Raw genomic sequence first — 22,796 nt, forward strand, 5'->3', positions numbered from 1 at the left:
CCCACCTGGCTTGGGTGCATACCTCATCCAACCAGGTATCCAATTTCTAACAACATGTCTCTGCACTGGAATCCCACGTAGTTCCTTGAACTACAATTTTTAATGCCAAAAACAAAACAATTTCAAAGGTAAGCCATTCAGCCTACAATCCGCACCAACGATTTCCTCAAAATGATTAGCAGTATTTATAGTGCATTTCTACTTTATTTTTAAAGACTAGTTGTTAAAAAGGAATTAGTTTCAATCAATGCAAGAATAACCAGAGTAGGGAAATTAACTTGGTATTCAGTTTAATATTCACAGTAAACATGCAGAGGTCCTCTACAATTTCCAGTCAACAAAAGAGCAGTAGGTGACTGAAAACCGAAAATGCCATAGCTATTCAGAAAACGGTTCTACTTTATCATATGTCTTGGTCTCGGTCAGAACAAGGGCCAAGTTGACAGATTTATGTGTTCAATTGATCTCTGGCCGAATTACATTTGCCACTTCAGTAGTGGCTCTACCCTCCGGGGTTAGAATCACAGATGGCGTGGAATGATCTAGTGGTTGTTACTCTGGTATTTCAGAGATATTTGCAAAAAAGGACCCAAAAGACTGAAGTGAAAAGGGAATGTGATTTCACATATCTATCCCAGAGTTGACTATTACAGAAGGATCCCTCGGAATGTGGGGCACATGATGATACATAAAAACTGGCTAACATTCAACTCCACAAAATAAATCTTAAATTCAAGCAAATGCGGCAGGTCCTAACCACTTTCTACAGTCACCAATGGAAACAAGGTGATGAGCGGATTAATTAGAATGACAACACAACTACAGTGTCCTAACTGTTGAAAGAAGGCAGCAATTGTTAACCCCAGTGGGCACAAACAACAACTCTGGGCTCATCACTGAAAGATACATATGCTAGCACAGCACTTACAAGGATAAACCAAGTTCACCAAAGCTCTATAAGTGAAGGAACTAGAGCTCATATGTGTATGGAAGTTGAAATGGCTCGTGGAAGATTAAGGCTTCACAGTTGCAGAAATACTGCATTCTTCTTCGCTCACAAAAGGAAAAGAAGATCCGCTTGAACTGCAATCGAAGGGGAGTGCACTGCACTCTTGGTAAGTTGATGAGCAAAACTGGTCTGCGCATTCTACCCCCCAGCACACATCATGCCACAGCTATCCTGTAAACTCATTGTTCATTGAAGGCGATTCTTACTGCACTGACCTGGTTTAGGTAGACCTTGTTCTTACATCTCATTTAGATATCTGTAGCCACATATGAGATACCGGCTCTACTTAAAGTTGGGCCTAAGAATAATATCACACATAGGTTGCAGTTCACTTAGTTGCCTGGTTCCTAAGGTCTTAGAATTTGAACCCTTGAAAGTACCTCAGAGTGTATTCATAGTTTTAAGGCAGGAAGATGCAGTACTATAATATATGAAAAATTAAGCGGCCAGCGTATAATGCCTCAAGAGATGAACACTACTGTTGCAGGTGACATTACATGCTACTTTAGCATACATGTTAATGTTGATGGATGAGGGTTTAATATGTGCAATCATTAGAATACACATTACCGTTCAAATATAGGGAGTAATCTTATATTACCAAGACACAAGAGAAATTGGTATCCCTCACTCATTGAACTAAATGTAGGTAATCACCATTTCATCTCTTCCAAAGCAAATTCTCTAGACTATACTCTTGACTCCATCCTCTCACTGTGCCTACACGTCAACAACAGTCTGAGCTGAGAGTTCTCACCTTTACTCACTTAACTCACCCACACTAAATGATCTGCACTAGTTACCCGTAGAAGCTAAAATACAATTTTACATTGGGGCTTGACTTACAAAATCCATTTATTAAAAAAAATCCTCCCTTAATAAGAAACCTGCTCACCATTTCAGGAGGCCAAAGAAGGACAGCAAATATTACTAAAAATAAGTGCATACATTAGGTGTTTCATATTGATAACTAACATAGCCTTCCTTTTTCCTCTCAACCTATCTAATCTGACAATTAAGTTGGGCATACATCCATTCTAGCCGCTGTAATCCATGTTGGTGAATGCGGTCCTGTCCCTTAGGCCTGTCTCATGTGATAAATGGGAAAGGGGTTCAGATTTGTTCAAATTGTGCTACTTTATTCCCAAGGATTGCTGTCGATTTTTCCAAGGCAAAGAGGTTCCAAGTCATAGAACACCATAATTCCAAATTTGGGAGATGTGTGGATTTCCATTTCTGGACCATCTTCAAACTGGTCAGCAATAAAAGCAGGCCTATACTTTTACCAGAGGGGGTCGATAACTTTGTGGTTCACCTCTAATAGCAGACCTACAAGGGGATCCATAATTAGCAATGCTTTAGTGATATCCTTAGTTTTATGCACTACTGGCATCCAGAATCCATGTACTCGATCACATGTCCACCACATTTTTATGTACAACCAACATAGTCATACCTCCTCCCTGCAAGTCTCTGAACATCCATACAATGCCTTCAAACGAACGCGTTCAGTACCACCAGAGCATACTTTTATAAGAAGCTTCTTTATACTTAAAACACAGAGGGTTTTGCTGCTAGTCTCCATTTTGGTTAAATCCCTGCCTCCCATGCAGGCATGCACGCCCAGTGTAACAGTTCCATGAGTTTATAGACGTTGTGCTGTCTGAGGAGAAATCATTAGTGCATTGATCTCTGCACTTGAGCGATCCTCTCCACTTCATACAGCATACCCAAATGCCTTTTCCTCCTGCCCAAGTCTGATATCTAATGTCTGTCATCCCTGGTGGGAAATCAGGGTGTCTTAGTACGGGGGACACTGGAGAGTGGCAGGTCGTTATTGATGCAAACATACTATTCTGTACCAGTAATATTTCGTTTTTTGTGTGGAATTCAGTAGGTGCAGCTGAAGTGTGTGTGTTTGCAGTGGCTGCAACAGTAAGTGCAGCAGTGAGACCGTACACACTTCCTGCTCAACCTGACACCAGGGTTTAGTTAAATGTTGTGAAAACCAACTGTGTGTCAAGGGCAATTGTGCAGCCAAAATGTATCTGTTGATATCGGGAACTCCAAAACCACCCTCATATTGAGATTTATACAATATGGGTTTTGCCACTCGAGGGGAAAGTCATTTCAAATAAAATACCTTACTTTCCTCTATATGGATTTGAGCACCTCTGGTGGGAAGATCAAGGGCAGAGATCTTTCCCTATACAATAATCTTGACAGGAAAGTCATTTAAAGACTAGCACTAACACAATCTGGGATCCTTGAAGGCCAACCGAGTGTTGGTTCCCCGGGTCTTTAGGGCCAGATAAGGGGCACGCTCTTCCTTCTTTCTGGCAGCCAGGCCTGGAATTCTTTACCGGCACAGCTTAACTGCTAGAGTATGAACACCTATGACTATTCCCAACCCAGGTAATGGGAGTAATGCCCGTTCATGCATAGTGACCCAATTTTGGAAGATGTGCTGCAAAAAGAAATATTTTCTGTAATACGCCTTTTACTTTGTGTGTATCAGTTTTCACTTGGGTGCCTCAGAGTTTTTTCCATTACAGATTACTGCTATCAAATGACATGTTTGTTTAATGTGCCAATGGTCTGCTTCATCTATCGCTTGCATACAAGTATGACTCAATTAATGCCTTGCCTAGCTTTCTTCTAGTTTCATCAGGCAAATACCAAGTGAGGCCTTACAATGTCTCCTACTAGCAGAGTAGTGCCGTGGAGGTGGCCATGCCTGGTGCTGTAAGATTACTTTCCACTCTATTGCCTTTGACCTTTTACTATTTCTACTGGTGTTGGCCTAGTGATTGCAAAAGTGTTTCATCGATGCGTTTCTTGTAGCTATAATTTGAACATAAAGTATTTTGCAAGCCTCTTATTGAAGAAGCACCTCGTGGTGTAGCCATATATTTTCTCACAACCTCAGTGTGACCAATCTGATTGTAAACTAGGTGTTTGAAAGACTCTTATGCTGGAAACTGCCAATCACAGGTAATTCTTATCCAGATTTGTTCCAGTGCAACTGCAGAGAAACGTCGGCGGTCTAGACCGTGTGACATATAGGCTATCCATTTATAAATGCTAACTGTATGCCTATGGATATATAATTTGCCTAGTATCAAACGCTTAATAAATACTGCTAGTGCAGAGATTTCTTCACTGTACTGCGTTCTAACTTCTTTTTTCTTATTACAAATAAAAGCATCAATTTCATGTTCAGCAAGGGTCAATTCGCGGAATCGATTCGGGTAAAAGCTAAGGATAACCTGAGCTTGTGTCTTGATTATCTTAGTTAAGCTTTACAGTCTTTTCCAGTGACTGGGGGAACTTTGGTTTATAGATTTAGGAGAATGAAGAAGGCATCCTCAAAATCTTTATTACATTTGACACTTGAAAGAGTGCTATCTGTTTCCAAATCTTACATGTCGAAGGCTTGCACTTCAGAATTGGAATCAGAGCCAGTATCGGCTGCTTCATCAGATATATTCGGAGTTCATCTACGTCTGCAGGCATTTTTCCTTTTGAATTTTCAGGCTCAAACCATACATACACAAGTCATGCGCTTTGTATCAATAAGATTATGTGAGAAGCAAATACTGTGCAGTTCTTAGATAACCGCTAATTTTAAGAAAGGGAAAAGTGGTATTTTCTTCAAGTAAGAGATACAAAAAGGATAAAGACGCCTCAAAAGCTAATGATTTGGTAACGTTTTTTTTTTTGCATTTTGTATATTTATTAAATCCAATTTCGCCACAATGTCGCCTAATCTAGCCCTGCTCTTTTCTTAAATGTCTATTCTCAGTATTTCGCTTTCAGACAGCTGTCTTTTAAAATGTCGCATGAGCAATTTAACTCAAGAGCTAGCATTTTCTCTTCTGCATTGCACAGTGGTCATGGTAACTGTGTGATGCAGTCCGTTACCGGGTAGGGCGGTAAGGCCAGATTGTACTTTTTCTGGAGAGCCAAAGGAACAAATCTCCCTCCTAGGAAGTGATAGCGCCCAGTGAAGTGGACTGCAGATATTTTGGGAGCTGTGAGAGAAATCAGAAAATCCGCTTGATGCCGTCAGGGTTGCCTGTTTCCACATCCCAGCCAGATGGAATATCAATGCTTGAAATTGGGATGGTGAAATGCTTCAGGGTTTTCAGGATACAGGCAAAAGGCTCTCTTACTGCACCTTTGAAGCTGAATCCAAATATGGCATCCACTACTCGGCTGTATGCCCATCGATCAGTTCTGCCTCTGCTGGAAACTCTGATAGGAAGGGGATGTCCATCTTTTGACACTGTGTGGTCAACCCTTCAAACAGTGGCTTATTCGGCCGTTTGGGGTAGAATATAGCTGGCTCATATCCAAACATTTTCAGATGTCTGGCACAGACCAGGCCATCACCGTCATTGTTTCCAGGGCCACATATAACCAGGACAGTTGCCAGGTTGCTGGTGAATGCAGTAGCAGGATAAGCCTTGGCGATCGCGGTGGCACAGCTGAGAACTGCCAGCTCCATCAGTTGGTCCACACTAAACTTGTAATCGTTGAAGAGCTCCTCATCTACTGCTTGAGCCTCTTCCTGACTCAGGTACTTCAAAGCACCCGCTGCTTTCTTCATGGTGGGAGTCCTTGACTTCCAACGCGCAGGCGCTTGGCACAAGGAACCCCAGATGGCGGTTGGTCCCTTGGGGCAGGTTCTGTTAAATAATTCTAAAGGCTGATGGGTCAAAGCATTTGAGGCTATAAGTTCCTTTTAAACACCTTGCATTCATCTAAGCCTGGTACAGGAACAATCACTCTAGAGATGATTTGATTGATTGGGCAATTTATTAAGTGCAAACAAATGCCCGAAGGCGTCAACACGGTAATGTGGTTATTCTACTGAAAAGTACAAGAGCATCATATCCGACCTAAAAGGGACATTGCAAGACAAAAGCCAGGCCTTCAGGGCCTCACGGAAAGCAGGGTCGGACTGAGAACCAAAACCGGCCCTGGCAAAGTGCTCGGCTGCCCCCCTGGGGGTGCGACCAAGCTCTTTGGCGGGCCGGTTTTGGGCCGATTTTGTTACAGGGCCGATTTTGCAGCTGTAACAAAAACGGCCCCCAGGACCCAAAACAGGCCCCCACCCTTGCGGCGCACCGGGTGATTGCCCGGTGCCCGCAACGGCCAGTCCGGGCCTGACGGAAAGGAAGATGAGATTCCAAGCAGGAGATGGAGTTGGGGAGAGTATTCCAAAGTTTAGGCAATGGCAAAATCTCTCCCTCCCAGTCTTGCCATTGGAAACCTAGGTGTAACCAGCTGATTTTTTCCAGCAGAACGCAGCTGTCTAGATGATATATATAATTGGAAGAGCTGCTTAACTCCCTCACGGCTTGTATTGTGACAATGCATAAAGCTTTGAAGGTAATTTGTTTAGTGGCCGGATGCCAATGCAGTTTCGGAATAGCAGCAGAATGATATTTAGGAAGATCTAGAGATGATTTGATGTGAGGGATGTTTTAAAGTACAAATAGTTGTTTTTTTCACAAAACAAGGAAAAAACTGTTTATTCATTTTACAGCAATGTAAGAGAAGAAAAACCATTAAACACACATAGCTCAGCTTAGCAATCATATATCGCGTATCTCCTAGATCTCGGGGGAGATTGGCAGTGCACCCCTCTGCTTAGTGGGGCCCTGTGATTCCCTAGTTCTAAAGATAAACGTTATAGTGAGCCACTCGCAAGGAGGTCAACACAACCTTGATTTTTGTGAAAACAAGATGCTATTTCTGTGCTTAAATATTAAATCATAGAATTGTGATCAGTGTATCATCTAGTATATCGTAACCCCGGGTCATTATGCAGTCCTAATTGGCATCCTTTTTATGTTTTTAATCTTATTAAGGATACCACTCTTTAAATTATTTATTGGTATCCGTGGGATAATTTTAACACATGGATTGTCTATGTTGCCCAGATTAATTTTATTAAGAGTTCCCTATATTATTAAGGTTGAGCCCTCTCTGACAAACAAAAACTGTCCACTGTGAGGAAAGGATGACTATGATGAAGCATTCCACAAAGGTGCGGGTTAGGTTTCCTTGTCCAAACAATTTAAGACTCCAACACAAAGTAATGTGAACTACGTAACAGCCTGGGTTTACTGCATTCTAAGTGATATAGTGATATGAGGTTAACTTCCTTTTCCCTATCCCACCCTTTTTTGTGAGCATTGTCCATGGCACTAGTCTATGCTAGAAGCTTGACATAAACACATTATTTACCTGAAATGTACTATATTCTCAAATCTTCCATACAGGAATTGTATGACTCCACACAACTAATACATGTAGTCAAGTGGCAAACAGACATTAACTGGTCTAAGATTGTAGATTAACTCTTCTACAATTGCCAATGGCAATCTATTTTCTGTAAGCATGTATGATGCAGGAGTGCGGAATTTAATCAAATATATACTTGTCCATGGGGCATGTTGCTTCAGAAATCTTCTTGTCCTGTAACAAAATCCACTTGCCCCTTTGATGCCATGTAGTGCAGCGGCAAATTATGGAAGCAATCCCATTACACAAGAGCTCGGATATAGCGTCTCTGATTATGCCATGGCTCATACCATAGTAGTGTTTAAATAATTGCAGTCCCCTTATGTCGCCACGTTTCTGCAGATCTACATACTGGGGCTGATTGCAGTGGACAGCAATAGTTCCAGGGTTAGAATGCCCTTTTGAGTCTGTGCAAACCTACTAACTTCCATGTTTTAAGGGTTTTCAACAACTCTTCTCTAATCTTTTACCATACTGAGAAATATTGGAAATTTACTCCAGACAATGGCAGACGTAAACCACCTTCCGGAGTAGGGAAAAAAGTGGTTGGAGGGAAAGTGAACTTGCCATCACTCAGATTTTCGCATGAGCAAATCTACACATGCATATTTGTTCATGCTAAAATACAGTACACAAATGTTTTCTAGGAGTCCTATTTCTTGTCCTACTTCTGTAAATTCTTGGGAATTCACGAAAGCCGTATCGCTGCACTTAATGCAAGGCACACACCATAGGTGCACTTTTGAGACTCTTTAATAATTGGGCCCCTGATTTGGTCTGGCGTTGACCATGACTTTTTGTGTTTATTCAAATTCGGTCTCTCTCTCTGTATTGGCTGACTTAACTGTGAGTGACAGCATGGATTAGTTACTTACCTGTAATCCTAGTTCTCTTCCAGGGGTATCCTCATCAAAGTCATAAGCACTAGAATATTCCCGCAAACACAATCATATATGTGCCCCACATATATGTATAATATATATATATATATACAAGCACAGGAACCCCTTTGAACGTAGAGCCACACGAAGGTAAGTATAAGGCCCACTTTTATTGGAAGGCAGCCTGCCAACAGGAACCATCAGGGCAGCAATAGTCAATAGTTAACGCCAGACGCGTTTCAGGAATAACCCTTTCTTCAGTAGTGTTTTTCGGCAAAGGTGGCTTGAAGCTCTTATGAAGACACACAAATTAATTATATCACCCGCCTATTAGGCGTGGCCTCTTGCAAGGAATTGGGGGTGTAGTGTTCCTGCTGGCAGGCTGCCTTCCAATAAAAGTGGGCCTTATACTTACCTTCGTGTGGCTCTACGTTCAAAGGGGTTCCTGTGTTTGTGGATTAAAGGCGGCCTTTACCGGTCGCGAATTTGAGCCCACCGCTGCTTTGCGGGTCGATGACAGTATTACAGGAATGCTGCCATGTGTAGAACGAGGGCGAATTGGAGCCCGTGCAGGGGGAAGCCAGATCGAAGGCTCCGGTCGGCAGAACACTAAGCGAGGCAGGTCCCGCCATGGACATTTGCTTTTGAAAAGGCTGTGATTGTAAGGTGTTTGGAGGCGCGCCCACTGGGGAAAACAGAGGAACACTACATCACCCACAATTCCTTGCAAGAGACCACGCCTAATGGGAGGGTGATATAATTAATTTGTGTGTCTTCATAAGCCTTCATAAGCGCTTCCAGCCACCTTTGCCGAAAAACGCTACTGAAGAAAGGATTATTCCTGAAACGCATCTGGCGTTCACTATTGACTATTGCTGCTCTGATGGTTCCTGCTGGCAGGCTGCCTTCCAATAAAAGTGGGCCTTATACTTACCTTCGTGTGGCTCTACGTTCAAAGGGGTTCCTATGTTTGTGTGTGTGTGTGTGTATATATATGATCAAGATGGCGGACGCTGTCGAAACGCGTTGGCTGTTTTGTTTTTGAAAACCCCGATGGATTTATGAAATAAATCAAGAACATTTTCACAAGACTAAGCGATTGAAGTCTGTTTTTTCTGCGACTCCAAACCTTCCCCTAGAGTGGGGAAAATTTGTTGAATATATGTATATATATATATATATATATATATATATCAGCATCCAAAGAGATCCCATAGCCATGTGGGCGCGCTCTGCAGTGTGTGCTCTGCCCAGGGGTCGGATCCTGACCCAGGTAATTTTTTGAAACAAAGGAGGCGGCACAGTCAGAGATCGATTTAAAGCCTTATTTATTGCAAGACTTCACCCCACCAACGCGTTTCGGCCTCACTCGGCCTTGTTCACGGTTGGTTAGTCCCTCTACAGTGTTTGTATTTATACTAGCCCATTTGTAGCCATTTATGAGGCATTATGGGAGATGTAGTTTTGGTGCAATTAAGTGATTAAAGAAAAGAAAGACTTTGCATGCTTTTAACACTTAAATAACAGTCATTGTTCAAGATGAGGGGTTTAGTACCCATTGTCTTGACTCGATGTTTTTATCCGGTGTTGTTCCGGGTGTAGTACCCATTTTTGTTCTGAGGTTCTTATTCCAGATGGACATGCAGATCCTCTCCAAAGTTCATCCCCTTCGGGTGTTTGGTTCGGAGTCTAATTATCATGCGAGACTCCATCTGTCGCAATCTTCTGACCACATCACCTCCTCTTTCCATTTTGTCCAGCACTTTTGCTCCGAAGAAATGCATTTGCCTCCAATCACCATTTTGGCATGTACTCATGTGCTTCGCAGTGGCATATTGCATGTTGGCATTTTTTACTGCTCGAATATGTTCCAAAATTCTTTTCTTCAACATGCACGTGGTACACCCCACATATTTCATTCCGCATTTACATTCGATTATGTAAATGACATTTTTTGAGGTGCATGAGATTTGTTGATCTATTCTCATCAACTTGCCATCTGGTTCTTCGATTGCTTTCATACTTTTTCCAATCTTGCAGGCTTTGCAAGTATTGCAGGGTTGGAATCCTTTTCGCTGCATTTCTAGCCAGTTCTGTCTCGGCTTTTCTTGGAAGTGGCTTTTGACCAATAGGTCTTTCCGTGAAGTATTTTTCTTGTATGTTATTTGCGGTGAGTTGCCAATGGTATTGCCAATATCAGGATCATTTTTCAAAAGATGCCAGTATTTTTTCATTATTCGGGCAATGTTGGAACTTTCTTTGCTGTAGGTCATTATTAGTCTTGGAGGTGTGTGGGTTTCATTCTTTTTTGGTTGTTCCATCAATGTTTGGGTGCGTGTTTTTTGATCAATTTTCTTTTTGCAATTAGTCAATACTCTTTCTTCATAGCCTCTCGCTCTGAATCTGCATTTGCTTTCTTCAATGATTTTCTCCGCATCTTCAGCTACTGAGCAGTTCCTCTTTAGTCTTGTGAATTCGCCATACGGTATACTACGCAAAAGTGGCGTGGGATGGAAACTTGTCCCATGAAGTACACTGTTCGTGGCTGTCTTTTTTCGAAATAGAGTTGATTCCAATTTTTCATTGTGCACATATATTTTTGTGTCCAAGAAATCTATTTCTTTAGTGCTGGTGTTACATGTGAATTGCAATCCGACATTGTTGTTGTTGAGTTTGTTGAAATATGTCTGAAATTGCTCATTTGTGCCGTGCCAGATAATGAACAGATCGTCGATGTACCTGACCCATAGCATTATCCTTTCCAGGTCTTGTTGATTTTCTTCATTCCATGCTATGGTCTTCTCCCACCACCCCATGGTGATATTGGCGTAGCTCGGTGATAGAGAAATGCCCATAGCGGTGCCACAGGTGTGTCTGAATAGTTGCTTGTTGAAGAAAAAGACATTGTTTTTCAAGCATAGATCAATCATTGACATTAGCATCTTCGAATGGTCCAGGTATATGATGTTTCGTTGTTTGAAATAATATTCACAGGCTTGCATTCCGATATCATGGCGGATTGAGGTGTAGAGTGAGACTACATCAATAGTTGCTAGCAAAAATTCAGGGTTCAGGCACATTTTGATTATACGGAAACTCGGATAGATTTCTACAAATATGTGAGAAAGTTAAAACTAGCAAAAGTGCACGCCAACAAACAAACAGAGCCCATCAATACTGTGAATGACAACATAGAGGAAGTTCCTTTCAATACCATTGCAGACATCCCAGACATGAAAAACAGTTTTGAATCATTATTTGACTTGGATGGTACCTCTATATCGGATGCTGAACTGTTAGAGGAGCTCAATATCCCAACAGACGTCAGAACAGCAACAGGATTAAAGAGGAAATCAAGGTACTATCCGATATTGTCACCTGGGAACAAAATAGACCTATTCTCGGAAGCAATAGTAAAAGAATTGGACAATCTCACTAAAGTCAAGAACAAGACACGGGAAAATCTCTCGAAAAGTGAGCGTGCAGCAATCAAAACATTAATGAACAATGATAAAATCACCATAAAACCCGCGGACAAGGGGGGGAATATTGTCCTGATGAAAACAACTGATTACATAGAAGAGGCAATGAGACAATTAAACCAGGCAAACAACTATCAAAAACTGGCAACAAACCCGTATGAAAAGATGAAAAAAGAACTGCATGAATATTTGGAAACATGGCACAAAAATGGTTTAATAGATGAAGAAGAACAAAAGTACCTAACCATCGACCACCCAATAATACCGTGCATATATTTTCTCCCGAAGATTCACAAGACCTTAAATCAACCACCAGGGAGACCCATTGTTTCTTCATGCGGATCATTATACGAAAACATTTCAAATTATGTCGACAAATTTTTGGCTCCCATTGCCCAAAGTCTTCCATCGTATATAAAAGACACTGGTGATTTTTTGAGAATTCTAATGAATGTGACCTGGAACCCTGAATTTTTGCTAGCAACTATTGATGTAGTCTCACTCTACACCTCAATCCGCCATGATATCGGAATGCAAGCCTGTGAATATTATTTCAAACAACGAAACATCATATACCTGGACCATTCGAAGATGCTAATGTCAATGATTGATCTATGCTTGAAAAACAATGTCTTTTTCTTCAACAAGCAACTATTCAGACAAACCTGTGGCACCGCTATGGGCATTTCTCTATCACCGAACTACGCCAATATCACCATGGGGTGGTGGGAGAAGACCATAGCATGGAATGAAGAAAATCAACAAGACCTGGAAAGGATAATGCTATGGGTCAGGTACATCGACGATCTGTTCATTATCTGGCACGGCACAAATGAGCAATTTCAGACATATTTCAACAAACTCAACAACAACAATGTCGGATTGCAATTCACATGTAACACCAGCACTAAAGAAATAGATTTCTTGGACACAAAAATATATGTGCACAATGAAAAATTGGAATCAACTCTATTTCGAAAAAAGACAGCCACGAACAGTGTACTTCATGGGACAAGTTTCCATCCCACGCCACTTTTGCGTAGTATACCGTATGGCGAATTCACAAGACTAAAGAGGAACTGCTCAGTAGCTGAAGATGCGGAGAAAATCATTGAAGAAAGCAAATGCAGATTCAGAGCGAGAGGCTATGAAGAAAGAGTATTGACTAATTGCAAAAAGAAAATTGATCAAAAAACACGCACCCAAACATTGATGGAACAACCAAAAAAGAATGAAACCCACACACCTCCAAGACTAATAATGACCTACCGCAAAGAAAGTTCCAACATTGCCCGAATAATGAAAAAATACTGGCATCTTTTGAAAAATGATCCTGATATTGGCAATACCATTGGCAACTCACCGCAAATAACATACAAGAAAAATACTTCACTGGAAGACCTATTGGTCAAAAGCCACTTCCAAGAGAAGCCGAGACAGAACTGGCTAGAAATGCAGCGAAAAGGATTCCAACCCTGCAATACTTGCAAAGCCTGCAAGATTGGAAAAAGTATGAAAGCAATCGAAGAACCAGATGGAAAGTTGATGAGAATAGATCAACAAATCTCATGCACCTCAAAAAATGTCATTTACATAATCGAATGTAAATGCGGAATGAAATATGTGGGGTGTACCACGTGCATGTTGAAGAAAAGAATTTTGGAACATATTCGAGCAGTAAAAAATGCCAACATGCAATATGCCACTGCGAAGCACATGAGTACATGCCAAAATGGTGATTGGAGGCAAATGCATTTCTTCGGAGCAAAAGTGCTGGACAAAATGGAAAGAGGAGGTGATGTGGTCAGAAGATTGCGACAGATGGAGTCTCGCATGATAATTAGACTCCGAACCAAACACCCGAAGGGGATGAACTTTGGAGAGGATCTGCATGTCCATCTGGAATAAGAACCTCAGAACAAAAATGGGTACTACACCCGGAACAACACCGGATAAAAACATCGAGTCAAGACAATGGGTACTAAACCCCTCATCTTGAACAATGACTGTTATTTAAGTGTTAAAAGCATGCAAAGTCTTTCTTTTCTTTAATCACTTAATTGCACCAAAACTACATCTCCCATAATGCCTCATAAATGGCTACAAATGGGCTAGTATAAATACAAACACTGTAGAGGGACTAACCAACCGTGAACAAGGCCGAGTGAGGCCGAAACGCGTTGGTGGGGTGAAGTCTTGCAATAAATAAGGCTTTAAATCGATCTCTGACTGTGCCGCCTCCTTTGTTTAAAAAAAAAAAAATATATATATATATATATATATATATATATATATACCAAGTCCACTTTTCTGCCGAACTCTTCGTGATGGGTGCCTCCTTCGTGCAAGTGGTATGCACGTGAAATAAGTAGACTGCTATTCCATTGTAGTCCCTCTTCGCTGAACATCACAAAGGCGGAGCCCGAAATTGCTTTTAAAATGAACCTCAAAAACTGGCTTTCCTTACACACCGAACAGCATCTGAGGAAGTCAGTGAGACGAAACGCGTCATGCTGGGTGGACTAAAAGGACTTCAATACCCGCAGTGTGCTCCGGAGCTGTTCCTCCGAGCAGGGACAGACTTGTTCTACTTATTTCACGTGCATACCACTTGCACGAAGGAGGCACCCATCACGAAGAGTTCGGCAGAAAAGTGGACTTGGTATAGTTATCGTAAAGAGAATTCTGCTGGAACCGCCGCTGCCTAACTATGTAGTATCTGCTAACGAGGAGTTGGACATGACGACATGTTAGAGTGTTGTTTACTTACATCAGCACTCTCAGATTCGGCATATTATGAAGCGGCAGATGCAATGGGTATCAAAAGCACGGCTCCAAAATCAACTTTCCAGCGACAACGGGCTTGGAGTGAAATGCCCCTTAACCAAGCATGCAAGCGCCTCATAAAAACGAAGCCACAAAACACAATCATGGCAATGAGCAATACAGAGGCATACACTCCAAGATGGCGGCAAGAAACACTGAGGGACTGCTATTCCATTGTAGTCCCTCTTCGCTGAACATCACAAAGGCAGAGCCCGAAATTGCTTTTAAAATGAACCTCAAAAACTGGGTTTCCTTACACACCGAACAGCATCTGAGGAAGTCAGTGAGACGAAACTCGTCATGCTGGGTGGACTAAAAGGACTTCAATACCCGCAGTGTGCTCCGGAGCTGTTCCTCCAAGCAGGGACAGACTTGTTCTACTCACATATATATATATATATATAGCAACTGCTGCCTTATACACACCAGAGGTGATTAATGCTGTAAGGATTACCCATTATATCATAAAAGCATACATTAGAAACGGAAAACAACAGCAAAATAAGTTTTGAATCTGTTTTAATGCTTAGCATTCAGAAGAAACTCTCACATAGGACTGAAAGCATATACAGCTCCCAGGCTGCATTGCAGAAACACAGTCTAAAAAGACTGAAAAGCTAACTCATAGCAACATAGAGATAAACTGGCACCGTGGCTTTAAGGCTGTCATAACCCCTAGCTTCCCATCATGCCTCAGGAGTGACAGTTAGGTCAGTTGTTCTTTGCTGTGACTCAAAAAGCAATGACACAAATAGTTTTCATTACCTCATTAAAACATACAATGATCCTTTGCCCGGGGAGGCGGGAGGGTTGCATATGACTTCGATGAGGATACCCCTGGAAGAGAACTAGGATTACAGGTAAGTAACTAATCCTTCTCTTCCAGGGGATCCTCATCAATAGTCATAAGCACTAGAATAGAATAGCGAGCCTCACCTCAGCCACATGCGGGCAAAGGAAACATAACGGTAAATTAACCAATCAGGTCAGATAACGAAGCCTGGCTAGATAGATAAATTACTATCCGAATAGATTCCTCAAGGAGGCCTGGCCCACTTAGTATCAGCCTTGGAATCGGATTCTAGACAATAATGCCTTGTGAAAGTGTTAACTGATCTCCAGGTTGCAGCCTTGCAAATTTCTGACATTGGAACATCATGCAAGAAAGCTACTGTGGCCGCTTTTCCCCTAGTGGAGTGTGCTTTAGGAGACAAAAACAAGGGTTTATGCGCCAACTGGTAAGCCAATTTTATACAGGATACTATCCATCTTGAAATGGATCGTTTGGAGGCTGGGAAACCTGTTCTCATGGCACCATAATTCAGAAACAATTGATCCGATTTCCTTATACCCTCCAGATAGAATTTAAGCACTCTTTTGAGGTTCAAGGAATGTAGCGACCTCTCCGCAGGAGTCGCAGGGTTTGGAAAAAAAGACAGTAGAGAGATTGACTGATTAATATGGAAATCAGATATAACCTTTGGCAAAAAGGCAGGGTGAGCCCTTAACACTACCCTGTTGTGGTGAAATACAGTGTAAGGTTCTTTTGTATACAACGCTTGGATCTCACTTACTCTGCGCGCTGATGTTACCGCTACCAGAAAAGCGGCCTTCCACGTCAGGTGCTGCAAAGAGGCTTTGTGAATGGGCTCAAAAGGAGGACCCATTAATCTAGACAGCACCAGATTCAACTCCCAGGGAGGAGAAGGGTTTCGGACCTGGGAATACTTCGAACCGGGGGATACACTTTCTTCAACCCCTGTAAGAAATCCTTAACCACCTGCATTTGGAAAAAGGAAGGTTGGCTGGGTGACTTTCTGTATGCCGTAATGGCTGGCAAATGAACCCTGATTGAGGCATATTTCAAACCTGCTTTAGCTAAATATAGAAGGTAAGGAAGAATTACGTCTTCCTGCCCCTTCGTAGGGTCAAAATGATTTTCAACACACCATATGTAGAACCTCTTCCACTTAAAAGCGTATGACGCTCTTGTGGAGGGGCTCTTAGCCTCTTTTAGAATATGCATGCAGTCCTGCGGCAGATTCAAGTGTCCGTAATGTAGGTCCTCAGGAGCCATGCTGCCATGTTCATGGAGGGAAGGCTGGGATGGAGAATCCTCACGTCCATCTTGGTCAGCAGGTCCGCTATGTACGACAGCCTCCTGTGGGGGAGAACCGATAACTGAAGAAGGTCCCGGTACCACCACTGCCATGGCCAGTCTGGAGCTATCAGAATCACCTTCATGTTGGATCTGATGAGCTTGGACACCACCTTCGGGATCAGAGGCAGAGGAGGAAAGGCGTAAGCAAATGTCTCTGACCAATCTATCTAAAGCGCATTCCCCCTTGTCCCTGTACGGTGGAATCTGGATGCGAAGGCGTGGCATTTTTTGTCGTCTGCAAACAAAGCTATTGATGGACGACCCCACTGTTGGAAAATATCTGCCACCACCTCATCGTGCAGCACCCAGTCTGGCTGATCTTCGAAGTGCCGACTGAGTGCGTCTGCTTTGACATTCTGCTCTCCCGGAAGGTGCACTGCCACTATGGAGAGGTTCCAAGCCAGAAACCAGTGCCAGATCGCTTGAGCCTCCAGGGAGAGAGGGCGAGAGCGCGTACCACCCAGTTTGTTTAGATAATACATGGTGGTCGTGTTGTCTGTTTGGATCAGGACCAAGTTGGACGTGATCGAAGGCAAAAAAGCTTCTAGAGCAGGATGGACTGCTCGTAGCTCCAACATGTTTATGTGGAAGGACTGTTCTTTCGTGGACCACCGGCCCTGCATTTGAAGGCACCCTATGTGCCCATGTGTGCCCCCCATCCTTGCAGAGATGCATTCGTTACCAACGATTGCACTGGAACTGGTTGATGGAAAGGGACTCCGACCAACAATTCTGCGGCCGAGTCCACCACTTGATGGAGGATTTTGCTGCTTGGGAGAGCACAATCTGATCCTCCCAGCGACCCGTTGCTTGGTCCCACTTGTCTTCTAGATCTTGTTGCAATGGTCGCATTCTCAGCCTGGCATTGGGGATGAGAAATATGCAGGAGGCCATCGACCCCAGCAGAGATGCCACTTGACGGACTGCTGGGCGATCTGTCTGAAGCAGAGCCTTGCACTTTTGCTGCATTGAAGAAAGTCTCTCCTCCGAAGGAAATGCTCTTCCTTTGTTTGTATCCAGAGTCGATCCCAGATAGTGGAGCGTCTGGGTGGGCTGTTGTACAGACTTCTCCATGTTGACATGAAGACCCAGTTTGCGTACTTGCTGTGGACAGACTTGGAGATCGCTCCTTTCTTGTTGAGGAGATGGCCCTTTGAGGAGCCAATCGTCTAAGTAAGGGAAGACGAACAGACCTCGTCAGTGTAGGGCGGCCGCCACCACTGCCATGCACTTGGTAAAGACTCGTGGGGCAGATTTCAGCCCGAAGGGTAAGACTTTGTATTGATAGTGCTTGTCTCCGACCACAAACCGCAGATACTTGCGATGACGTGGAGCAATGGGTATATGGAAGTACGCATCTTGGAGGTCCACCGAACACATCCAATCTCCTGCTTGCAGATGTGGACATATTTGATGAAGGGCCAACATGCAAAACCTCTCCTTCACGATGACTCTGTTCAGCAGGCGAAGGTCCAGGATAGGTCTGAACTTGTGCTCCTGGTCTTTTTTTGGGCACAAGAAAGTACCTGGAGTAGACTCCCTTCCCTTGCTGCGCGGAGGGAACCTCTTCTATGGCCTTTTTTCGCAGAAGGGTTGCCACTTCCTGCCGGAGCAACTTTAGTTGGGGAGGACAAGATCTTTTCGGAGGAATGTCCTTTGGAAGCACACGAAAACGTAGTGCATATCCATTGCGCAGTATATTGAGCACCAAACGATCTTTTGTGATGCTGCACCACTCTGCCAGATGATGTGAAGCACTTCCTCTCACTGGAGTGGGCAACGGCGCCAGAGGAAGCTCCTGCTCATGACTTCCCTGCCGATCTGGCCTTGGTAGAGGACTGCTGCTGGTGACCACCTCTACCTCGGTTTGATTTACGCCCCTGATACTGCGACTTGCCTTGGTTTTTTCCTTGGGACCATTGAGGGGTTTGAACCCTCTGCTAGTATCTTTTCCGCTGGTTGGGCCTGTATCGACGCTTGAACTCTTTCTTCTTCTCCAAGCCAACGGCTTTGAGGGTATCAAGTTCCGCCTTCATCCTGCCCATTTCCTCATCTGTATGGGTGCCAAGCAGAGAGGAGCCGGAAAACGGTTGATTTAGGATTCTATGCTGCGCATCCGGCTTGAGTGCTGTCATTCTCAACCAGGAGGCTCTCCTGGCGCAAACTCCATGGGCATATGAATGCGCCAATAGTGTAGCGCCGTCCGCTGCCGTGCTGATCACTTGGTTGGCAACAGGCGACCCTTTGGTGATGATCTCTTCAAAGTCCTTTTGATCCTCTTTTGGCAGCTTCTCTTTGAAGCGGTCCATGGAGTCCCACAAGGCCCTTTCATAGCGACCTAATAAGGCTGCAGCACTGGAGACTTTTAATGATGAAGCTGCAGAGCTGCAAACCTTACGTCCCCAAGAGTCCTGGGACCTACTTTCTTTATCGGGGAACCGATGAAGACGCAGCCACAGCATGAGTTTTCCTTGCTGCCGCAATGACAACTGAGTCCTTAGGCGGATCTGTCTTCCAGAAGACAGGGTCTGTGGAGGCTGGCTTGTATTTTTTCTGAATTCGAGCCGGTGCGGCCTGGATAGTAGCTGGCGTCAGGAAAATATCCATCACCAGTTCCAGAAGCCCAGGAACCAGGGGAAGTAATGGACGAGACGCTGCTCTCTGATGCAGAGTCTCAAAGATCACCGTTGTTGCCACCTGAGGGGTAGACATCTCAATGTTCAGCTTCTGAGCCCCTCTCTGAAGCACATCATGGTAGGTGTTGATGTCATCTATCGGAGACACTCTCTATAAAGGGCTGTCCGATAGGGTAGGGGAGTAATCCCTCTTCGATGATCGGGTGGAAGAAGACCACGACGGTGTCCTTCTCCTTCTGCGATGGGAACTAGATCTTTGTTCCTGTGACCTGCCCGTGCGCTCCTCACGTCTGGGAGAACGCGGTCTGTCCACTTCCTGCACCAATCTTTGTAAAGGTGACCTATGGAGGGTACTGGCATATTCTTGCATCCTCTGTGTTGCTCCTGCATCCTTATTCCAGTGATGCAGGGGGAGGAGCCATCTTGGAGACAAGTGCACAGCAGGGGGAGACTCCCTGTGCTGGGATGGAGATCTATGAGTAGGTCTGTTGGAATGCCTTTGTGGAGAAGCAAATCTCGTTGAAGGACGTCTGGAGGAATGAGAGGAAGAATGGCATGACGCCGATTCTGTTACCAGAACCACGATCTTTCTCTAGACCTCACTGAGGTAGGCCTTGACGTCGGGCGTGCGCCTCTCGACGTCGATCCGGACCTCCTTCTCGACGTCTATCTCCGGTCTGTTGTTGGGCCCGGTCTCGATAATGCTTCTCTACTTCGACATCGAATCCCTTGCAAACGACGCCTGAACATCCCTTTGTTTCGACGTCGGCGGAGGAGTTTTGCTCCGACGCCGAACGTCGTCGTGCAGATACAGATGAAGGGACTCTGTACCTCGACACCGAACGTCATTGTGTTGGCGACGGCGGATGCTCCTTGGAGTGAAGCCCGCGCTATACAAGAGTCTCTTACATTACATGAGTTAGCTTTTCAGTCTTTTTAGACTGTTTCTGCAATGCAGCCTGGGAGATGTATATGCTTTCAGTCCTATGTGAGAGGCTCTGGTGTGTATAAGGCTGCAGTTGCTATATATATATATATATATATATATACATACATATATATATATATATATATGGGGCACATATATGATTGTGTTTCCGGGGTCCCACGCATGGGCGGGAATATTCTAGTGCTTATGACTATTTATGAGGATCCCCTGGAAGAGAATCTGCTCTTTCACAAGGAGCATATCAGCAAACAAAGTAGTTTTGTACAGTGCCAGGAACTACTGAGACAGTATGTGCTTTTTGAGACCAAAAACTATTTTTGCTTTTGCCAATGTTTGTAATAATGATGAGGGCCCTGCAGCTCCCACACCAATAAGGTTTTACAAAAACCATACCAAAACAAGACACACCCTGACAAGACTAAAAAGCTGACATCAATTTCAGACCTACTGGCTTTGCCAATGTTTGTTTATTTTTGTTTCCTTTAATCTTATTGAAACTGGTTACACTGATTTTCCATTATGAATATTTTTGGGAAATAGTAGCATGCATCAACACATGCCTAAATGATGCTGCAAAAAATAAAATTGAAAGTAAAAATCTCATCAATCTTGCTTTCAAGCTTCTGCAAATATTTGCATCAAATCAGACAGCATTCTGGAAGCATTATACGTAGCCTCATATTGCTAAACTTTGAAAAATGGTGTACACTTTTATATACTGGGACCAATGTCAGTAGTGCAGTCCAAGCTTACAACATTTACTTAGAGCGCTCACCCTAATAATAAAGGCTTTCAATTAATGAACCATAAATACAAGTTTGAACAGCATTAACATATGGACAAAAAATTTACCTTCACTGCAAACAGTGCTCTTCCCTGATCTATAATGTGATACTGCAAACTGGCAGCCAAAGGGTTTGTGCTTCAGGGTTGGGCCTACATGTCCCAAAGACAAAATACACATGAAAACGTTTTGCCCTTTACCCCAAACAATATGTCCTGGGCGCGGGGCTATAGGAATTCCACATCCATGATTTTGTAAATGACCTCTTAAGACGGCTAGAGTGACAATAGGTCAAGGCCTAAGAAACTATATGGCCATCAAAGCTACAGAGTAAGCAAATCCCTGTGGGTAGAAAAATGAGGAGCGGTAAGTAGAACAGATTAGCTGGTTGTTTATGTAGAAATAAGAAATGTGTTCCTTGAGTGTAATAATAGTTTTGCATGTTATCTGTTCCAAAACCACGTACTGCACATACAATTTAATGGCTGGGCTGGAGCAAAGTTCAAGTTGTTGAGGTCTACAATAAAGTCTGATATTATGCAGACCATAATTCCCCAATGCAGCACTCTCTTGGTATTATGATAACCAGGCACTTTGCTTGTTTACTGACCTACTGTCCAATAATCCTACGTTATCCGAGCTCTTTATGGGAACAAGGAAACATATTCATACAATAAACAATGTTTAAATGATAAAGAAATCTTACCGGCGACTGTGGCTTGGAAAAATTCACATGAGCGTAGAGAAGTACTGCTATGTCCTTGTGTCCAGCATCCAATGCTATAGACAATGCTGTACTCCCGTCCTACAAACAAGAGCATGTCGTGAAAAAAGTTAAAGGAATCTATGAAACCAAAGAAATCCAAGATTTCTTGGGTAATCAGTCAAAGTATTACCACAATGCTGGCACTCCACTATCTGGTAAAATCCCTCAAACCAAGGGTGCAGTCTGAAAGGTCTATTACTCCTACATGGATTACGAAGATGCAAGATAAAATTCATTTAAACTTATGAAAAAACACAAGATATTTTTCTTGGAAAATTATATCAGGATATGATTACATTTTTGCCTACCTAATTTAAAGTCAGGTGTGGAGCAACTGCAATCTGTGGGAATACTTTGCAAGTTCCGATTCACCAAATCGGGATATGTGCATGCTGCGCCTTTAAGACAGAATTTGACCTGGACCTTCAAGAAGCTCTTACCACTAAATCACATCTAAGCGTCAGGCTTTATTACTTCTCTGAAAGGGGTTACAAAGGACAGTTCTTGAGTTTTATCTTGAATTCTACCATGTTTTTTTTAATGGTTGTTAGAAGGTTGTTCCATCAACAAACTCCAAGATGCCCCAATCTGCACAGCCTGATCGTAATCATATGGTTGAATGTTATTGGTACAGTACTGCAGTGCAGTTCATCCCATTAACAGGTTGTTTGTATTCCATCACTCCAAAGAGCGATGAGTGTGGTTGTCTATCAACACTAGATCCTCTAATTAACCCTGTGACTGAGACGAGTCGTGCTAGATATTCCGCAAGCGGACACATGTGCAGCTGTGCATGTGGCACTATGGCAATGCCAGATGCAATCAAACCCAATAGGCGCATGATCGTTCAGACTGATAACTGTTGATTGGGTTGGAAATGTGGTATTCTCGTTTGAAAATTCTGGATAGGCTAATCCCAGTTGTGTATTTTGGATAGCCCCCAGAGACGGGTAAATCTGTAAAGGCTGAAGATGAGATTTTTGGAAA

The 22,796-nt window shown here is 43.3% G+C and overlaps 1 protein-coding gene and 1 pseudogene across 4 annotated transcripts in view; both read right to left on the reverse strand.

The window, feature by feature from the left end:
• KANK1 (KN motif and ankyrin repeat domains 1) overlaps nucleotides 1-22,796 on the reverse strand; it is a 662,175-nt gene that overhangs the window by 5,491 nt on the left and 633,888 nt on the right. For all 4 annotated transcript variants that reach the window (XM_086961224.1, XM_086961225.1, XM_086961227.1 and 1 more), the window contains one exon: nucleotides 21,750-21,848. In XM_086961224.1, coding sequence (XP_086817350.1) covers nucleotides 21,750-21,848 — 99 coding nt within the window. The remainder of the gene's footprint in view (nucleotides 1-21,749; nucleotides 21,849-22,796) is intronic.
• LOC147727178 (NAD(P)H-hydrate epimerase-like) lies at nucleotides 4,904-5,654 on the reverse strand (annotated as a pseudogene).

Source organism: Lissotriton vulgaris, chromosome 3_1 (genome assembly GCF_964263255.1).
Source record: "Lissotriton vulgaris chromosome 3_1, aLisVul1.2, whole genome shotgun sequence".
In the NCBI taxonomy this organism is placed as follows: domain Eukaryota; kingdom Metazoa; phylum Chordata; class Amphibia; order Caudata; family Salamandridae; genus Lissotriton; species Lissotriton vulgaris.